We start from the raw sequence: 17,069 nt of genomic DNA, 5'->3' as shown, positions 1-17,069 counted from the left end.
AGTCTACCAGCAGTCCGTAATGATTGTATGTAGCTCATGACAGCCAATCAAATCTTCCTGGACCTTCCGCGGGGGTTGATGTACCAGGTCATTTTCTCGATCTTAGCGCTTTAATGTCCTAGGTTCTTATCTTCTAACATTGATTCTAAGGCATCCAAGCGCTAAGATCGTTTCGAGAATACGTGGCCAGAATTTTACTATTGCAGTACAGTTTTGTAGGGGGTCGAGGTTCTTAAAAGATTCGTACAATCTGTTTATTGGTTTGATTTAAATCTATATAAAGATTCAATAATGTCCTTTTATCCTGTCTACTTAATATCGATAAACCTCTATACGATTTGATTTCAGTGTAGACGAACTGTATACAGGGTTTTGATTTCTGTTTATTGCGTTACGTGTACTAAGATTGGAGATCGGCTAACACTTCTTTCAGCCAATCATCTTCAGATGGAATAATGAGGGAACAAAATTGATGTCTTGTCATGATGTCAGTGTGCTTATTCCATAATATTGACATGTCATTTTGAGGGGTTGGTTTGAGTTTTGAATATATGTAAATAGTCTTCAGAAGTATAGAAATATATGAAAATCGCATAATTCTTTCAAAAATGTTTCAAACTAGGAATTTTTTTTCAGAGTTGCATAGATGTCTTTTCTAAATATGGCAATGGTTCAAGAAAAGACGACTCGTCTTTTTAGCTTTAAAACGCGGGTAATCCTGGACACATGGATTTAAAGGCTCAAATTTCGACGATGAGATGTGAACATTACTGATTGGCTTAGCTAAAAAAAACATATCTGAGATCAAAAGTACGATTGTTGAAAAAATAGCGCATCTATCCCTTTAAAATGTAACCATAACGTTAATTTATTTATCTATAACTAAAACTGAGCGAGCATAAATTGCCAGGTGTAGTGTTTGTTTATGAGACATTTAGTGCCAAGGTAAACTATAACTTTATCATTTATTGACGTGAAATAACTATTAACTGTAGAGTAAATTGATGACTATGGTTTCCAATGTCACAAGTGGACCTAACAAGGACTTTTGATGATTATTGCTGAGTAGCTGAACACAATTGACATAACTGTGCAGATCACAGTGGATGCTATATATATATATAGGGTTGTCATCATTTATTGTCATATTCAATTCATATATATATATATATATATATTTGTCCATGAAGTGGCTTAAAAGTGCATATTATCTTGTGCCTGTGATAGATTCTGTAGGGTCCCCGTAATGGATGTTGTGTAGATTTTCGAGATTGGTCCGGATTCCCCCTCGAATTTATAGTTTTTGATCAATTTACATTGTGTGAGAATTGTCCGTGCCCGACATTTTTTGACATCAAGGCCTTGTAAAGGAAATTGTCGTATGAAATATCGATTAATATCGTTATATTATCTATCGAGGCCCTGTGATCTGTATTGAGTGACTAGACAAGAAGTAGAAGAACGTGTTAAAACACATGTCAATCAAGTTTTATTTAAAATCTCTTAACAATAAATACAAATCAATATACCATTTAAAGGCATTACTTCGCGTAGAAAACTAAATCAATAGAAGCTCGTATTTGGACTCGGGGAATGGGGAAAGACAATAACTGGTGCCTTATTCTGGAAAACTTAACTTTAGAGGAGTTTGGAGTTGCAATCATCTCAATCACTAAAATTCAATTAAAATTTTTCTCATTATCCAATCAGACTACTATAATTCTTAAAATCTGGATTTGATCTTATTTAAGTTTTTGAGGTCTCTGGTCAGAACTGTTAAGACACGCAATCTTTCATAGGCAGAATACACAGAAATCCACGTGTGCATCTTCAGTAAATGTGTGGTTTATTTTTTGTTTTTACATGCTACACCTATGCACCGTAGAATTAAACTTGACATAAAACAACACGGGTTACTTCCCATGATTCAGAAATCCAGATTCGACCATAAGAAATGAAAGGAGTGGAGTTATATAGGCATTAGTCTGTTCTCATATCCATTTTCTTAACGAAATAAAATATTGTTTACAAAAAAAAAATATGAAAGAAATTGCTTAAGAATAAAACGGTGCTTTACACCCTACTTTTCTGCACATGACTAAGACCATAAAGACAACAACGTCATGTCTGTATGCAATAAAGTATATTTTTTTCAGTTTGTCCTACTCTTTTACGATTTCCCAAGAATCTATACTGCCATGAGAAGACTGTGGCACACGTGGCTTGGGAATTTCATATATTGTTGAAAGGAAAATATCGAGCAATCACCTATAGCAGGAATTGTATGAAGCTGCAAACATTAGCTGGCTATGTCATAGTTTGGTATGTATCTTATATCAAATTTAGGGATAGAATATGAGGTTTTGAACTTTGGTATCGATTTGTGGACACAAGGAATAACTGTTTTACGGGGAATTGTGAAACAAACATTTTAATGTGTATATGGGACATTGATAACATCTATTTGCACCAATTATGCGTTTTGTGATATCAGTAGCATCTCTTAGCGATAGTGACGTACAAAACAGTAATGTTAAGAACTGATTGAAAATTGGAATGGTGCACATCGATGCCACTTGTATCCCTGATAGACAAATTGTTAAGAAAACCTCTTTACAATCCCTTTAACTATTTAGCAGTAAAAATCAATAATAAGTTTATATTGAGCAGTCAATAATTGATAGAGCGAGGTCTACAGATCGAGAAACAGTTTCCGCCCTTCCGCCATGTTACTAGCTTATTTATTTATGGGGACAATCGTGTCAGCCTTCCATAATAGGAATAGTGAATAAATCCTTTCTACATGTTTAATATGGCCTTTGAAATATAATATACAGTTTATAACATTATGCTATCATTAGATCCTTGATCAATTGCATTGCCCCTATAAATTCTTACTTTTTCCTGATTTTCTCTTCGGTTTTCGGTTCAATATTTTTAGACGTCGGAGGACTGACTCAAATTATAATAGTCCACACCTTGAAATTACCTGTTTTAAATCAACATTCGAAATTTAGATAAATCAAATGAAGCCAGGTTGAAATAATCTTTTTCTATTTCAAGATTGGTCAATTTCTTTAAAGTGTGATAATAAGATTATCAATTAGGGGATAAATGCCTGAAGTCCTGCCTGCCTGTCTGTTGGTTTGTTGGTAGATGACAAGTTAACAATTGCTTTCAGAAGATGCAGACTAAATAGTTGATGGTAATCCTAGTAGTTAGTACTTAGATTGATCCAAATTGGATGATTCTGTGCTGTTGGTTTGGTTGTTGACAATTCGTGACATCTGGTCGGGTCGTTGGTTTGGTTTGGTTAGATTATCTGTTAGCTGTTGGATAACTGTAAGTCCGGGCTGTGGATTTCATCCCGTTTTGACAATTTTGATAGGATGTTTTGAAGAAAGCTGGTATGGTTGTGAGGTTAAGGATAAGCCTGATTAAAGGGGAAGTGCGGCATTTTGGGGGGTTGACTTTAGTCTTGAATATATGTTTATAGCCTTCACATGTACTAGAAATGTACGAAAATTGAATAATTCCTTTAAAAATACTAGGAATTTTACTCACTTTTTCTATCATATCTTTTCTATAGATCGTCATTTCTACATTCAAATGTGGTTAATTCTGGATACACATGGATTTGAAGGCTTCAAATTCGACGATGAGTTGTGAACACCATTACTGATTGGCTTAGCTCAAAAATTCCCGTTTCTGAGACTAATGTTTGATTGGTTAAAAAATGGCGCACTGTCCCTTTAAAACAATTTTCTTCGATGGTGAGTTTATGCCCTTGAATAAAGTCAAAATTGACATGTGATCGCACTAGACATGTCGACTGTCGCCAGTAAGTTTCGTGATCATTAATATGATCAATTAAAGAGGAACTGTTAATTAGTAATTAAGTTTCATTTTTTATTGAAATAATTTTCGCCTTAAGCCATAGCTTATTTTAAAGGAAATTAACCGCCAGAATCAATCGCAATTCAGTGTAAAGACGCATTCGGCAATCCTTGGCACTTTCCGTAAGGCTGAATGAAGGCCCTTAGCCAGACTTGGTCGGTTATCAGATAATCCATTTTTTCGGAGAAAAACTGGGACACAGGCTGAAAAAGGTCAGTTATCTGAAGATCGCATGGCGTAAAACTCTGAGTAATGACATGTTTTTTAAGGTTCTGTTTTTAATATTTCTACATAACTCTACAATTGATGTATTTAGCACTATTTTAACAGTGGTATTTCTATATCATTTACAGCTGATGGTATTGGGCACTACTTTAACAGTGGTATTTCTATATCGCTCTACTATTGATGTATTGAGCACTATTTTAACAGTGGTATTTCTATATCACTCTACAATTGATGTATTGAACACTATTTTAACAGTGGTATTTCTATATCGCTCTACAATTGATGTATTGAGCACTATTTTAACAGTGGTATTTCTATATCGCTCTACTATTGATGTATTGGACACTATTTTAGCAGTGAGAATTTGTTGTTAAAGTAGCTACATGTACATGTTTAATTGGATTTCCTCTTTAAAACGTTTAATCATGAATTTACTACTATTCATTCGCAGGCGAAGGCTTCTCACAACTGTATCGACATACCAAGTGATGTATTGCTTGGATGTCGCGATAAATCCAAACTGCAAGATTAAAAGCTTCGTCATAAAAGTACGTGTAAATCGGATTAGGAAGCAAGACTGTACAATGTTTATGATAAAAGAAGAACAAAGGAACAGATCCATCTTTCGAAGGCATTGGTCGTGTCATCAGATTGTTATACCACTGTGTAGTATTCTAATGACATCTGTGTTGATGGTAAAATCAAGCCAACATGAGAGACAAGGTAAGAGACACTTCGATTTCTAATAAAATTGACAGTTACAGCCGATTATCAGGGTATCATAAGTAACTCTCGGCAAATTCATATCGACCCAGCTTAGCACATCTTCTCAATGGTTAAGGTATTACGTCTCCATCTTATACCTTGACTGCAATTTCCCACTTTCTTGTTTCACGGTCAGTAATTTGATTGGATTGTACAAGAAAGTGGGCCATTGCAGTCACAATACCTTGGGAAACAAGTTTTTGCTGTTTTTCTCTTGCTTTGCATTTATAATAGATTCTGATTAACTAAATCTATATTAGAAAAGGAACGGGTTGTGTTTGTTGTGGAGGGTTATTGATGATATTTGAAACATTTATATGAGGATCGTTCTTTTGAATAAGATACATGTCACCCTCACTATTTTATTCGTCTATGGTCTTTATATAGGCTTAAAAATAGAATAAGCCAAACAAAACAATCGCCATTAAGCCAAGATACTAATGGAATGAATGATTTTTCTTCCAGCTGAACGCAACACTCTTCCAAAAGGTATTGGCGCAATGTATCCTGGAATGCACCTCCAAGGAAGTGGTTTCTTTCTAAACAGTCTGTGCTCTATATGTATTTCCCGACATGGAACATCATCACTTTGTTACAAACGCCAATCCGCCCAAAATATCAAAACAACATAACGAAACAAACACCAAACGAAATCAAGGATAGTTTAGCGATCAATGTAACCGAGAAAACATTTCAAATGAAAAACTGTCACATCCAATCAAACGACATCGGTAAAACGTCTCACAATCTTTACCTAGTTCATGCATTAAACTTTATAAACGTATTACTCATAAGCTATATGTAATAATACAACATGGATACAGTCGCTCAGAAATGCCAGGAGTGAATTGTAAGCATAACCTTCTCGTTGTGTGAAGAACTTATTTGAGGCTTGTGGATGTGAAATATATATTTCAATTTAAATCATTAGTAGTTCATCCCTGACATATTCTGAACTGTGTTGCTAAATTCAATGTAGCACTTATTGGCAGTTCATATTCAATTCGTTTAACTTGTAGTAGGTGGATATATTTATTAACTATTATTTGTTATTTGCACAGTGTATGCCAGGTCTTTGAAGGGAATTGGTGTCAGCTATGGAAACCCTAGCCAAATATATTAATCCGGCCGGAAATCATATGAAGCCAAGACGGAGTTTTACGTGGCTTTACATAGGGTGATGATTATGACAGTTGTTTCACTGCAGTGAATTCAACCAAAGAACATCCTAATGCTATACTATATTATGAATATCTCCTTGAAGGGGTTAACAACTGTCGAAAAGCTCAGTCGGTAGAGAATTGGAGAGAAGTTTTCACCCCCTTATACCCAGGGGATGCAAGGGACGTAACTCCACTGGCCATTGATTGAAGGTTCAAGCTGAATACCGGTGACCGCTTGTAAAAGTATATTTTCTGTACATTCAACTATATTTGATTTACGAGAGATTTGCAGTTTCATAAGAGAATATTGAAATATATTTTGAGGAAGACTAGCAAAATTTTTTGAATTGTTTTAAGAAACCGTTGCATGTATTCAGCTTTGCGCGATTAAAGTACTTTTTTAAACTGTTATTTTGTGTTAGATTTTCTGCCGTTTTAAGATACGTATTTTATTTCTTTTGAGACGCCTTCCTAATTACGATATGTAGATGGTTTAAATCAGGGAGAAGTAATTGAAGAACGACAACTCTATATTACGAACTATATTTTTTAGACAACAATCTTTTTTCCTTGCCTTCAGTAACCTACCCTACGTTCAGTTGCTTGTTTTAATAAAAATTGCAAGAGGAAATGAATAGGCTTAATGAAACAGACAACTGAGCCTTGGTTTGGTAATTGTTAGTGATCCCAGTCAGATGCAGAATCGTAGGATATTCATCTCATTTCATTTTATACGTTTTGAATAATTAGCCAAGTCGAGATACACCACCTTCGCAAGGCAGATTAACGGATATTGCGTGATCTAAGTCAGCCAGCGTCAGCTAGTGTCAGCCAGTGTCAGTGTCAGTCAGCTAGTGGACTCAGAGTTGGTAGTTATTATATAATAGAATACAATATAGACATGTTCTGCCAAATTCCTCACAAAATTAACCAACAGTAGTGCACTTGCCGGAGCAAGGTTTAATTATACAACGCCAGTGTTGTGCTGTCTGTCTTGTTGCATTCATGTTGAACAAGTATCCTTCAAAAAAAAACCTGCTGGGTACCGCGGGCTGACATAACGTATTCAACATGTGGCAGAGCCATGATTGTGAATTGTGTAAAAGCAATTGATACAGTATTTATACATATGTGTGTGATGACAAAATGAATCTCATCAGTTAAACAGTTTTTCATCTCAAACATCTCTAGTCTCCTTTGATAGGCTAACATGAGCAACATATAGCAATATCACATTCACAACAACTCAACTTTATAAATTTACCATTGTTAAGACTCAGAGTGTTGGGTTATCCCATTATAGCTTAAGGTGAGTGCTTTAATTAACCCTCTATTCAACTGTATGACTATTACACAATAATAAGGTGTATGACTAACGGTCAGTACCAGCGTACAATCTAAATCAGTAACGTACACAAATTTTACTTGTAAACGTATAATAATTATCGTTCATTAAATATAGCTCTTCTATTATAGTGTATTTTGTTTCATTAAATATTGCATTTTATATAACAAAAGTATATTATCTAATGCATACATTATACATACTCTCTGATAACGATTGTACCTCATGCAATTATTCAAAATACATAATATAATGAGCAAAGCTACACAGTATAGGAAAGAAAGACGCGAATATTCTTCTAGTAATGCTAACAAATTATGAAATCAAAACTTAATGAGGTTTCCAGGTAAATCCTTAATCGATAATTAGTAGGCTGCCCAAATCTGAAGAGAATTTTGATGAGGTCTGATTAAATTCTTATAATCATAAAATTTAGAGTTTCAACGATTATTGCGAATATTTTTTCGATTATTACAGCTACAAGACCCTAATGGAGAGAAATATGGCACAAAACATTTATGTACTATTTGTAGTTTGAAATAATGGTTTACTGTTGGTGGGTTGTGTATTAAGCAGTTATGTATTATCATACAATTCAACTTCCAATGCAGTAGGTAGGGATAGTGTTGAAAAGTCAGTGAGCTCACTGGGCGGAATACTCGTTGCTTAATTCGAGTTCCCTCCCTTTAACTACCTCGTCTTGATAAACTGATTATTCAACTTATTTTTTGTTACGTTTCATGTGCTATACATGATACTTTTCAGAACGTAACAATTCTTTCTGGTGACTATTTGGCGTGGCCATAAATAATGATATTGGCTAACAACATAATGTCAAAACATATTAAGCCGAAAATAGACGAGGTGCGGTGTACAGTGCGGTGTACGATGCAGGATTATCGTACAATAAAAAATAAAAGTGAATACACGAGGCACTATTTTCAATAGTTTGAGGTTGTTTCCCGTATCTTGGTTTCCCCGACATCCTCCGACTGCTCCGCCACACTATCTCAGCTAGTTCAGTAACCAAACTGCCTATACGCCAATAATATACGATAGCTGTAAGTGAGAAATGCGTTCGTAAAATACACCTACATCAGTCTAATATAAGCCCGAGAGCAAGAGTAACTTATATCCAGTGTGTTAGCTATAAACGTGGAAGATTAAGTCTACGAGAAACTCAAAAACACCATATGCAGGTGAAATGAAATGAAATGCATTTAGGAGCATCAGCACCAAACTGGCTATATAGCTTCAGAACACGGTATAAACATCATGTCATAAACACAAAACTAAAACAGTAAATAATATAAAACAAGAAACATTATCAAAGAAGTAAACAAGACGATAAAACAAATGATGTAAATACCCAGTACGGTAGTGCTGGGATCTCAAAGGTTTGAGATGCTTGCACTCAATTATCAGAATGTGTTTCACTGTCAGGCGGACCTGGTAGTGCTCACAGACTGGTTGAGGATCTCGCTGAGCAGATAACAGTATGACCAAGTCGAGAGCGACACAAAACAACTTCATTCCTCCTGTTGGCACAATAGTAGGAGGGCCAGTCTCGTAAGAGAGGCTTGATGGCATGAAGTTTCTTTGCGCCTGCAGCATCCCATCGTTGCTGCCATCGTTGTTGAATAAAAATCCTTATAACCGACTTAAAGTCTATATAAGGTAAGGAAATGGGGAGACAGGCCCATATGCAGGTGACTCCAGCATTTGCGGAGCTAGCCACCTGAAACGGGGGGACAACTATCGGGGTTGAGGGGTCTGAGGGTGTTCTCTCCTACACAAATTTTAAAAAATACAATTAAATTCGTGTTTCGAAGCTTTACAGCTTACCCTTTCCTGTTCCTCTGGTCAAATTAAATCTTTATATTTATCGACATCATGACCTCTAATATGACATAGAATTGAGAGTGTTATTCTTTAGTATTTCCATTGTCAAACATCGATTTTCACTGTATGATCTATTGTTTGCATTAGGTCAGAGTGACATCAATATTTTTTACATTCCAAGTATTAAGCCTATTTATAACATTCTCAGAATTGAATAATTTCTCAGAATTGTTTTCCTAATTGGATAGAGATAAATTCAAAATGATTAACTAAGTTAAAGTCAGCTTTATACGTTATTTATGTATATTTTAAAGCATACATTTATGATTGTATAAATACATGCTATAATACGTATATTGACGCAGACACGACGTATATTTTTCTCTGCGTTTGTATTTGGTAATGATGCAACTTACTGTGACTCGACTACCATAGGGACCGGTTGTACCAAGTCCACGAGCCCCTATTCCTAAGGGACCCCACCTTCAGATGAAAATACAAAATGTTGAAAAAAATGTCCCGAGTACCAAAGGTTAACACATAATATAAACTGATGCTAGGGCCCTACCAAGTATGACTACAGACTACAAAAATTGTCTCGAGAAAGCACGAGAGCATTATATCATCAATGGGTCTTCTTCTAGGTTATGTAGTATCGGCCAGTATGTCATCAATAGATCTTATTCTGAGTTATGTAGTATCGGCCAGTAGGTCATCAACAGATCTTATTCTGAGTTATGTAGTGTCGGTCAGTAGGTCATCAATAGATCTTATTCTGAGTTAAGTAGTGTAGGCCAGTAGGTCAGCAATAGATCTTATTCTGGGTTATGTAGTGTCGGCCAGTAGATCATCAATAGATCTTATTCTGGGTTATGTAGTGTCGGTCAGTAGGTCATCAATAGATCTTATTCTGGGTTATGTAGTGTCGATCAGTAGATCATCAATAGATATTATTCTGAGTTATGTAGTGTCGGCCAGTAGGTCAGCAATAGATCTTATTCTGGGTTATGTAGTGTCGGCCAGTAGATCATCAATCGATCTTATTCTGGGTTATGTAGTGTCGGTCAGTAGGTCATCAATAGGTCTTATTCTGGATTATGTAGTGTCGATCAGTAGATCATCAATAGATCTTATTCTGTGTTATGTAGTGTCGGTCAGTAGGTCATCAATAGATCTTATTCTGAGCTATGTAGTGTAGGCCAGTAGGTCAGCAATAGATCTTATTCTGGGTTATGTAGTGTCGGCCAGTAGATCATCAATAGATCTTATTCTGGGTTATGTAGTGTCGGTCAGTAGGTCATCAATAGATCTTATTCTGGGTTATGTAGTGTCGATCAGTAGATCATCAATAGATATTATTCTGAGTTATGTAGTGTCGGCCAGTAGGTCAGCAATAGATCTTATTCTGGGTTATGTAGTGTCGGCCAGTAGATCATCAATCGATCTTATTCTGGGTTATGTAGTGTCGGTCAGTAGGTCATCAATAGATCTTATTCTGGATTATGTAGTGTCGATCAGTAGATCATCAATAGATCTTATTCTGTGTTATGTAGTGTCGGTCAGTAGGTCATCAATAGATCTTATTCTGAGGTATGTAGTGTCGATCAGTAGATCATCAATAGATCTTATTCTGGGTTATGTAGTGTCGGTCAGTAGGTCATCAATAGATCTTATTCTGAGATATGTAGTGTCGATCTGTAGATCATCAATAGATCTTATTCTGGGTTATGTAGTGTTGGTCAGTAGGTCATCAATAGATCTTATTCTGGGCTATGTAGTGTCGGTCAGTAGGTCATCAATAGATCTTATTCTGAGATATGTAGTGTCGATCAGTAGATCATCAATAGATCTTATTCTGGGTTATGTAGTGTCGGTCAGTAGGTCATCAATAGATCTTATTCTGGGTTATGTAGTGTCGGTCAGTAAGTCATCCATAGGTCTTATTCTGGGTTATGTAGTGTAGGTCAGTAGGCCAACAATGGGCCTTATTCTGGGTTATGTAGTGTCGATCAGTAGGTCATCAATGGGCCTTATTCTGGGTAATGTAGTGTCGGACAGTAAGTCATCAATAAGTCTTATTCTGGGTTATGTAGTGTAGGTCAGTAGGCCAACAATGGGCCTTGTTCTGAGTTATGTAGTGTCGATCAGTAGGTCATCAATAGATCTTATTCTGGGTTATGTAGTGTCGGTCAGTATGTCATCCATAGGTCTTATTCTGGGTAATGTAGTGTCGGACAGTAAGTCATCAATAGGTCCTATTCTGGGTTATGTAGTCGGTCAGTAAGTCATCAATGGGTCTTCTTCTAGGTTATGTAGTGTCGGCCAGTAGGTCATCCATGGGTCTTCCTCTGGGTTATGTAGTGTCGGCCAGTAGGTCATCAATAGTTCTTATTCTGGGTTATGTAGTGTCGATCAGTAGGTCATCAATAGTTCTTATTCTGGGTTATGTAGTGTCGATCAGTAGGTCAACAATAATTCTTATTCTGGGTTATGTAGTGTCGATCAGTAGGTCATCAATAGTTCTTATTCTGGGTCATGTAGTGTCGATCAGTAGGTCATCAATAGTTCTTATTCTGGGTTATGTAGTGTCGGTCAGTAGGTCATCAATAGTTCTTATTCTGGGTTATGTAGTGTCGATCAGTAGGTCATCAATAGTTCTTATTCTGGGTTATGTAGTGTCGATCAGTAGGTCATCAATAGGTCTTATTCTAGGTTATGTAGTGTAAGTCAGTAGGCCATCAATGGTTCTTATTCTGGGTTATGTAGTGTCGATCAGTAGGTCATCAATAGTTCTTATTCTGGGTTATGTAGCGTCAGTCAATAGTTCATCAAATAGGTCTTTTTCGGGGTTATGTAGTTTCGGTCAAATGGTCATGAATAGATCTTATTCGGGATTATGTAGTGTCAGTCAATAGTTCATCAAATAGGTCTTATTCTGGGTTATGTAGTGTCAATCAGTAGTTCATCAATAGTTCTTATTCTGGGTTATGTAGTGTCGGTCAGTAGGTCATCAATGGGCCTTATTCTGGGTTATGTAGTGTCGGTCAGTAGGTCATCCATCGGCCTTATTCTGGGTTATGTAGTGTCGGTCAGTAGGTTATCAATGGGCCTTATTCTTGGTTATGTAGTGTCGGTCAGTAGGTCATCAATGGGCCTTATTCTGGGTTATGTAGTGTCGGTCAGTAGGTCATCAATGGGCCTTATTCTGGGTTATGTAGTGTCAATCAGTAGTTCATCAATAGTTCTTATTCTGGGTTATGTAGTGTCTGTCAGTAGGTTATCAATAGATCTTATTCTGGGTTGTGTAGTGTCGGTCAGTAGGATATCAATAGATCTAATTCTTGGTTACGTAGTGTCGGTCAGTTGGTCATCAAAAGGTCTTATTCTGGGTTATGTAGTGTGGGTCAGTAGGCCATCAATAGGTCTAAAAGTGGTATCGGGTGTCTAGAAGAGTACGCACACCCTGCCTGGCGCCACATCCGTCATAGCTGCTCAACATACACAAAACACACTACAAATAGGAACGAGCCAACTGAAGAAATAGCGATTTGACAAATGTATTTGATTTTCAAGATTATCAATAAACGTTTCACATTAATCTATCAATATCGGATAACCATGGACAGATTGGTTCTAAATGAAAACATCTGTACCTGTTTCAACACGTCTAATAGTTCAATGAAAATGTTATCCGCGATTCTGTCCACCAAGACCAAACCAAGATCGGAACCAGTCACAAACACGTTGGATTTGTTGCCAATAATAGCCTGTAGATTCTTCGTGACCCAACCTGGAATAAACAGCCCTCCTGTAAGCTTTACCATCCACTTTACTGGCTTCTTTTCGACGCATTTCCGTCTTAGCAATATAATCTACCTGGGCATTGGCGATTCTCTTAAGAGAAATGGGGTTGTTAAATCTGGAATTGATATCATATAGTAGGTCATCTCTGTCTTTCTGACTGTATCCTTTACAATTCAGAATGTGATATGGTCGTAGATTACGGGGTAGATTCTGTGGAAATACGAATTGACGGTCATCATCTTCTAGCGAATCTTTACCAGTAAAAATATACATCAGTTGATCCGATATTTCTCCACCAAATACACATCTGACAAATTCCCAAGCCTTGTCTTCAGATCCTGAAAATCTGTCGTCAACACTCAGCACCAGAATACAAACATGAATCGAGGTTAATCTCTTTATTGTACTGATGATATCGTTAGCAGTATCTACATCAGAACGAAGTGAGCTGAAGAAACCAGGAGTATCTACCACTAGAAGTTGGTCTGATTCCTCAATTTGACATGTTTTAGTGCCTCTTTCTTCCATCATACTGGCAGCAAACTTCTTCTCACCCAATAGAACATTTCCTACTGAACTTTTACCAATTCCACTTTTACCCAGTAACAAGACTGTTTTTTTATTATTCTGTGGTATATTATCTGAAATATGAAAGACATCATAAGACATTGTTAATTGGAAAATGGATTTTTCATATCGACATCACTATCTAGATAAACTAGAAAAACTATACAACTATAACGTAGTCACCTTTTTTAGCCTTCTTCGAATCTCCAACAGAAATCCAGCCTGTGCCACCTTTCCTACAAAGAGAGAAATACAGAATATATGTATTGTATTTACATACTTCTGAAACGTATTTGTATGGCGATTCTTTATTGATGTATTTATTTAAAGATGGGTTTCTTATTTTTTAGTGTCAAATTAAGCAAACTATTTGATTAATTGGTGTTTCTAATGAATTATCATGTATTCTTAATCATATCATTATGTTCTTATTGAATATAATGAACCAATCATAAATGTCCATGTATGTAGAGTCTAAATAAACAAAAAAGACTTTTGACATTTACTCATTGGAATTCTGCTGGTAATTTTCTTCTAATTTAGCTAATATGAATTAATTATGCACATGTGAGACAAATTGGTATTTTTTTACAAGTCATTAGAACACCTCTACATTCTATTCATATAAGTATTAGCGGGAACCCATCTTTAAGATTGTCGAAAAAGTCCATGAAGCCTCAAAATTGCTGTTTCTGTATTGCTAATTGCTGTTTCTCAATCTATCGCAGTTTTCCCTGGGCGTCTGAATCACTCACCTTAATTTACAGAGAAATAATAATTTAGACATTGATATATTTACCTTTTCCTGATAGTGGAGTTATTAAGGAAAGAGTTGCCAAGCTTCTCGTAAGTTAATTTAACAGACTGGATCAATTCAGAAGAGCTATTTATATCAGTATGACGTCTAGCAGCAACTCCTATTGGTGACGTTGCCAGACGGCTGATAAAATCGTTTAACTGCTGTGGCAAATTTTGTATATACTCATCCAGTGTCTGACCCTCGTCTTTGAACTCATCCATACCAGTAAACACTACAAGGACATGTTTGTTGAGATACATATCGAATACTTTCTGAAAGTTTTCAATTCTCTTGATGTCATCACCAGTTACCCTCTCTGATAAGCTAAAGACAAAGATAACACAATGTGGACCAGGGGCAAGTAACTCCATTCCTCTATCAATTTCTTTCTGAGTTTCCTCTTCTGTCAGGCGAATATTACAATAACCTGGTGTATCAACTATAACTAGTTCTCTACCATCTTCTAGTGTACGTCTTGCTAACTGACTCTGTTGTGTTCCATCCTTTCTGCTCACTGTAAAAACTTTACTTCCGATCAGCTGAATCCCCACCGAGCTTTTTCCACTTCCGGTCTTGCCCAAAAGAAGAACTCGGATCTCCTCTATTTCCATAGTTTCAATCAGATATAAACTGACAAGACAAAAGAAATACCATAAACAGAAAGTAGAATGCTGATAAAAACGACAAACAATTTGAGTATGGTATAGAAGTACTTGAATGGTAACTTTTCTAGTGGAATGTGTTTAATATATAAGTTTTGATGGAAATTTCAGTAATTATATTTTTAGCATACAGTGTTCTTACATGGGAATTTAATTGTACGAGGAACTGAAGTGTTGACGTATAAAAGTAAATAAGTTTAAGCTAATATTATCAGTTATTAGTAATCCAGTAAAAACCCAACATGGAAGGTGTAGCTCTTTTTTAGTGCGCGAGCCCTACATACCATCGATCATTCGGACGCTATTGAAATATGAATGCCAGTGGCGGAGCCCCGATAACAAGGTTTTCTGGCAAAAATCTAATAACTAGGTTAGAGATTCGGGCATTCTAGATATCTCGCCTTCTAGATTCTCGGACTTAAACCTGGCTCTGCCACTGATGAATGCGTATTCAATCATTCTGAGAAACGAAGTTGTTATCTTTGTAAAATGCTAATGTCTCGGTATAAGTGTAAGAAGGTGAATCACGTGATTGTAGAGTCAATTCAGTGAGCGGAATGCAAATTGATGTCAACGTCGCGCTGATCGATCGATGGAACGAGCAATGTTCTACCAATCGTCTAAGTAACGGTGCCCTGCAATTTAATTAGGAGACTTTTAGATATCGTTGAACTACATTGGAGAAATAACCCTTTTCTCTACCGAATTTCCCTTGACGTTAGTAAATATAATAAAATAGAGTTATGTATTAGACTTACCACTCTTGATAATGGTTGTTACTATAATACTGTACACAGCCTTCAACAACTATACAACACACAGGTAGAGACAAGATAGGCGGGCCAATACATATTCATAACACCGCCTTCTTATTATAATATACTGCACGACTGTTAATGGCGATTGGTGATACAGAAACCAACAAATGTCATGTCAAATCGATTTGAAGCTCTTTACAAAGTTAATCGATAGATTTAGACGTTAGACAAACGGAAAATATTCTGATGATGCATTATTTTTCTAAAAATCAGGAAGATTTTCTACTAATTTCTGTGTCCTACGATTCCTGATTATCTGATGCGGTTTTTACCTTTGGAGATTTGTAAAACCTATGACATAATTCAACTAGATAAGGTTTTATGTGATATGGACTCTTGTGCACTATCAGTTGTTTAAAATATAGCTTAATATTTCCAGTGTATTCGTTTCTGCTATAGAATCTCCTTTGAGGCTCCTTTAGCTGCCCTAAAATTTATCTATATATATGCGTATACGTTATACCATTGAGGATACCATTGACCTTGCAAATCTCGAAGAATTTTTTCAAAGGGCTGGCTGGATCTTTTTTTCGTTTTCTTTAAAATTTATCTTGGCAATTTTTTTCCCAAAAAGATAAAGACTTATATATCACAAACAGGTCACAAATTGCTACCATGAATTGTCCCATATTTACAGTGACCGATAAGTACTAAGCAGCAAAGAATGTCTCTGTTCTCTTATGCACATTAAGAATTAACACAAGTGAAGAAGTGTGTGAAATTCATTGTTTTCAGAGAATTCCCCTATCTTGCTCAATCTTATTTCACTGAAACGAGTTTATCGTTCTTCAAATATTGAGAAAATTCACGAACAGTGGTGTGAGGGTGGAGTCATCCGCTTAATACTAGGCGAAAGTTCTGCGATATTCGCCTATAATGTGCGATGGATCTGCTGACCATGACCAAGATTGGTCAGAGATGGTTGCCAATGGTCGGCCAGTGTTGGGGTTGTATCGGAAAATATTCAGTACTGCCTAACGTAAACGAACATCCCCCGATATGTTGGCGACATAAGTGTATGTGTGTGTGTGTGTGTGTATGGATGTAAGGGGGGAGGTATCTGGAGTTGTGTGGGTGAGGCTTACATCCCCCTGGCCATCCTTAGAACAAGCACTTTGGCTTTGTATAGAGAACACTTATATGGCCAGCAAGAGTAAGGGGCTGTCCTATTCCTGTTAT

At 36.4% G+C, this 17,069-nt stretch overlaps 2 protein-coding genes across 2 annotated transcripts; both read right to left on the bottom strand.

Annotated features, from left to right (window-relative positions):
* Positions 1 to 13,275: 13,275 nt before the first annotated feature.
* On the bottom strand, positions 13,276 to 13,671 carry LOTGIDRAFT_66975 (hypothetical protein; the record flags this gene model as incomplete). Its single annotated transcript, XM_009059551.1, has 1 exon — positions 13,276 to 13,671. A coding segment is annotated over one exon (396 nt), but the record flags the coding sequence as incomplete, so codon positions are not given.
* Positions 13,672 to 14,583: 912 nt separating this feature from the next.
* Positions 14,584 to 15,000, bottom strand: LOTGIDRAFT_67727 (hypothetical protein; the record flags this gene model as incomplete). Its single annotated transcript, XM_009059553.1, has 1 exon — positions 14,584 to 15,000. A coding segment is annotated over one exon (417 nt), but the record flags the coding sequence as incomplete, so codon positions are not given.
* Positions 15,001 to 17,069: the final 2,069 nt, after the last annotated feature.

Source organism: Lottia gigantea (assembly GCF_000327385.1).
Source record: "Lottia gigantea unplaced genomic scaffold LOTGIsca_4, whole genome shotgun sequence".
Lineage (NCBI taxonomy): Eukaryota > Metazoa > Mollusca > Gastropoda > Lottiidae > Lottia > Lottia gigantea.
This window is presented reverse-complemented; position numbering and strand designations above follow the sequence as displayed.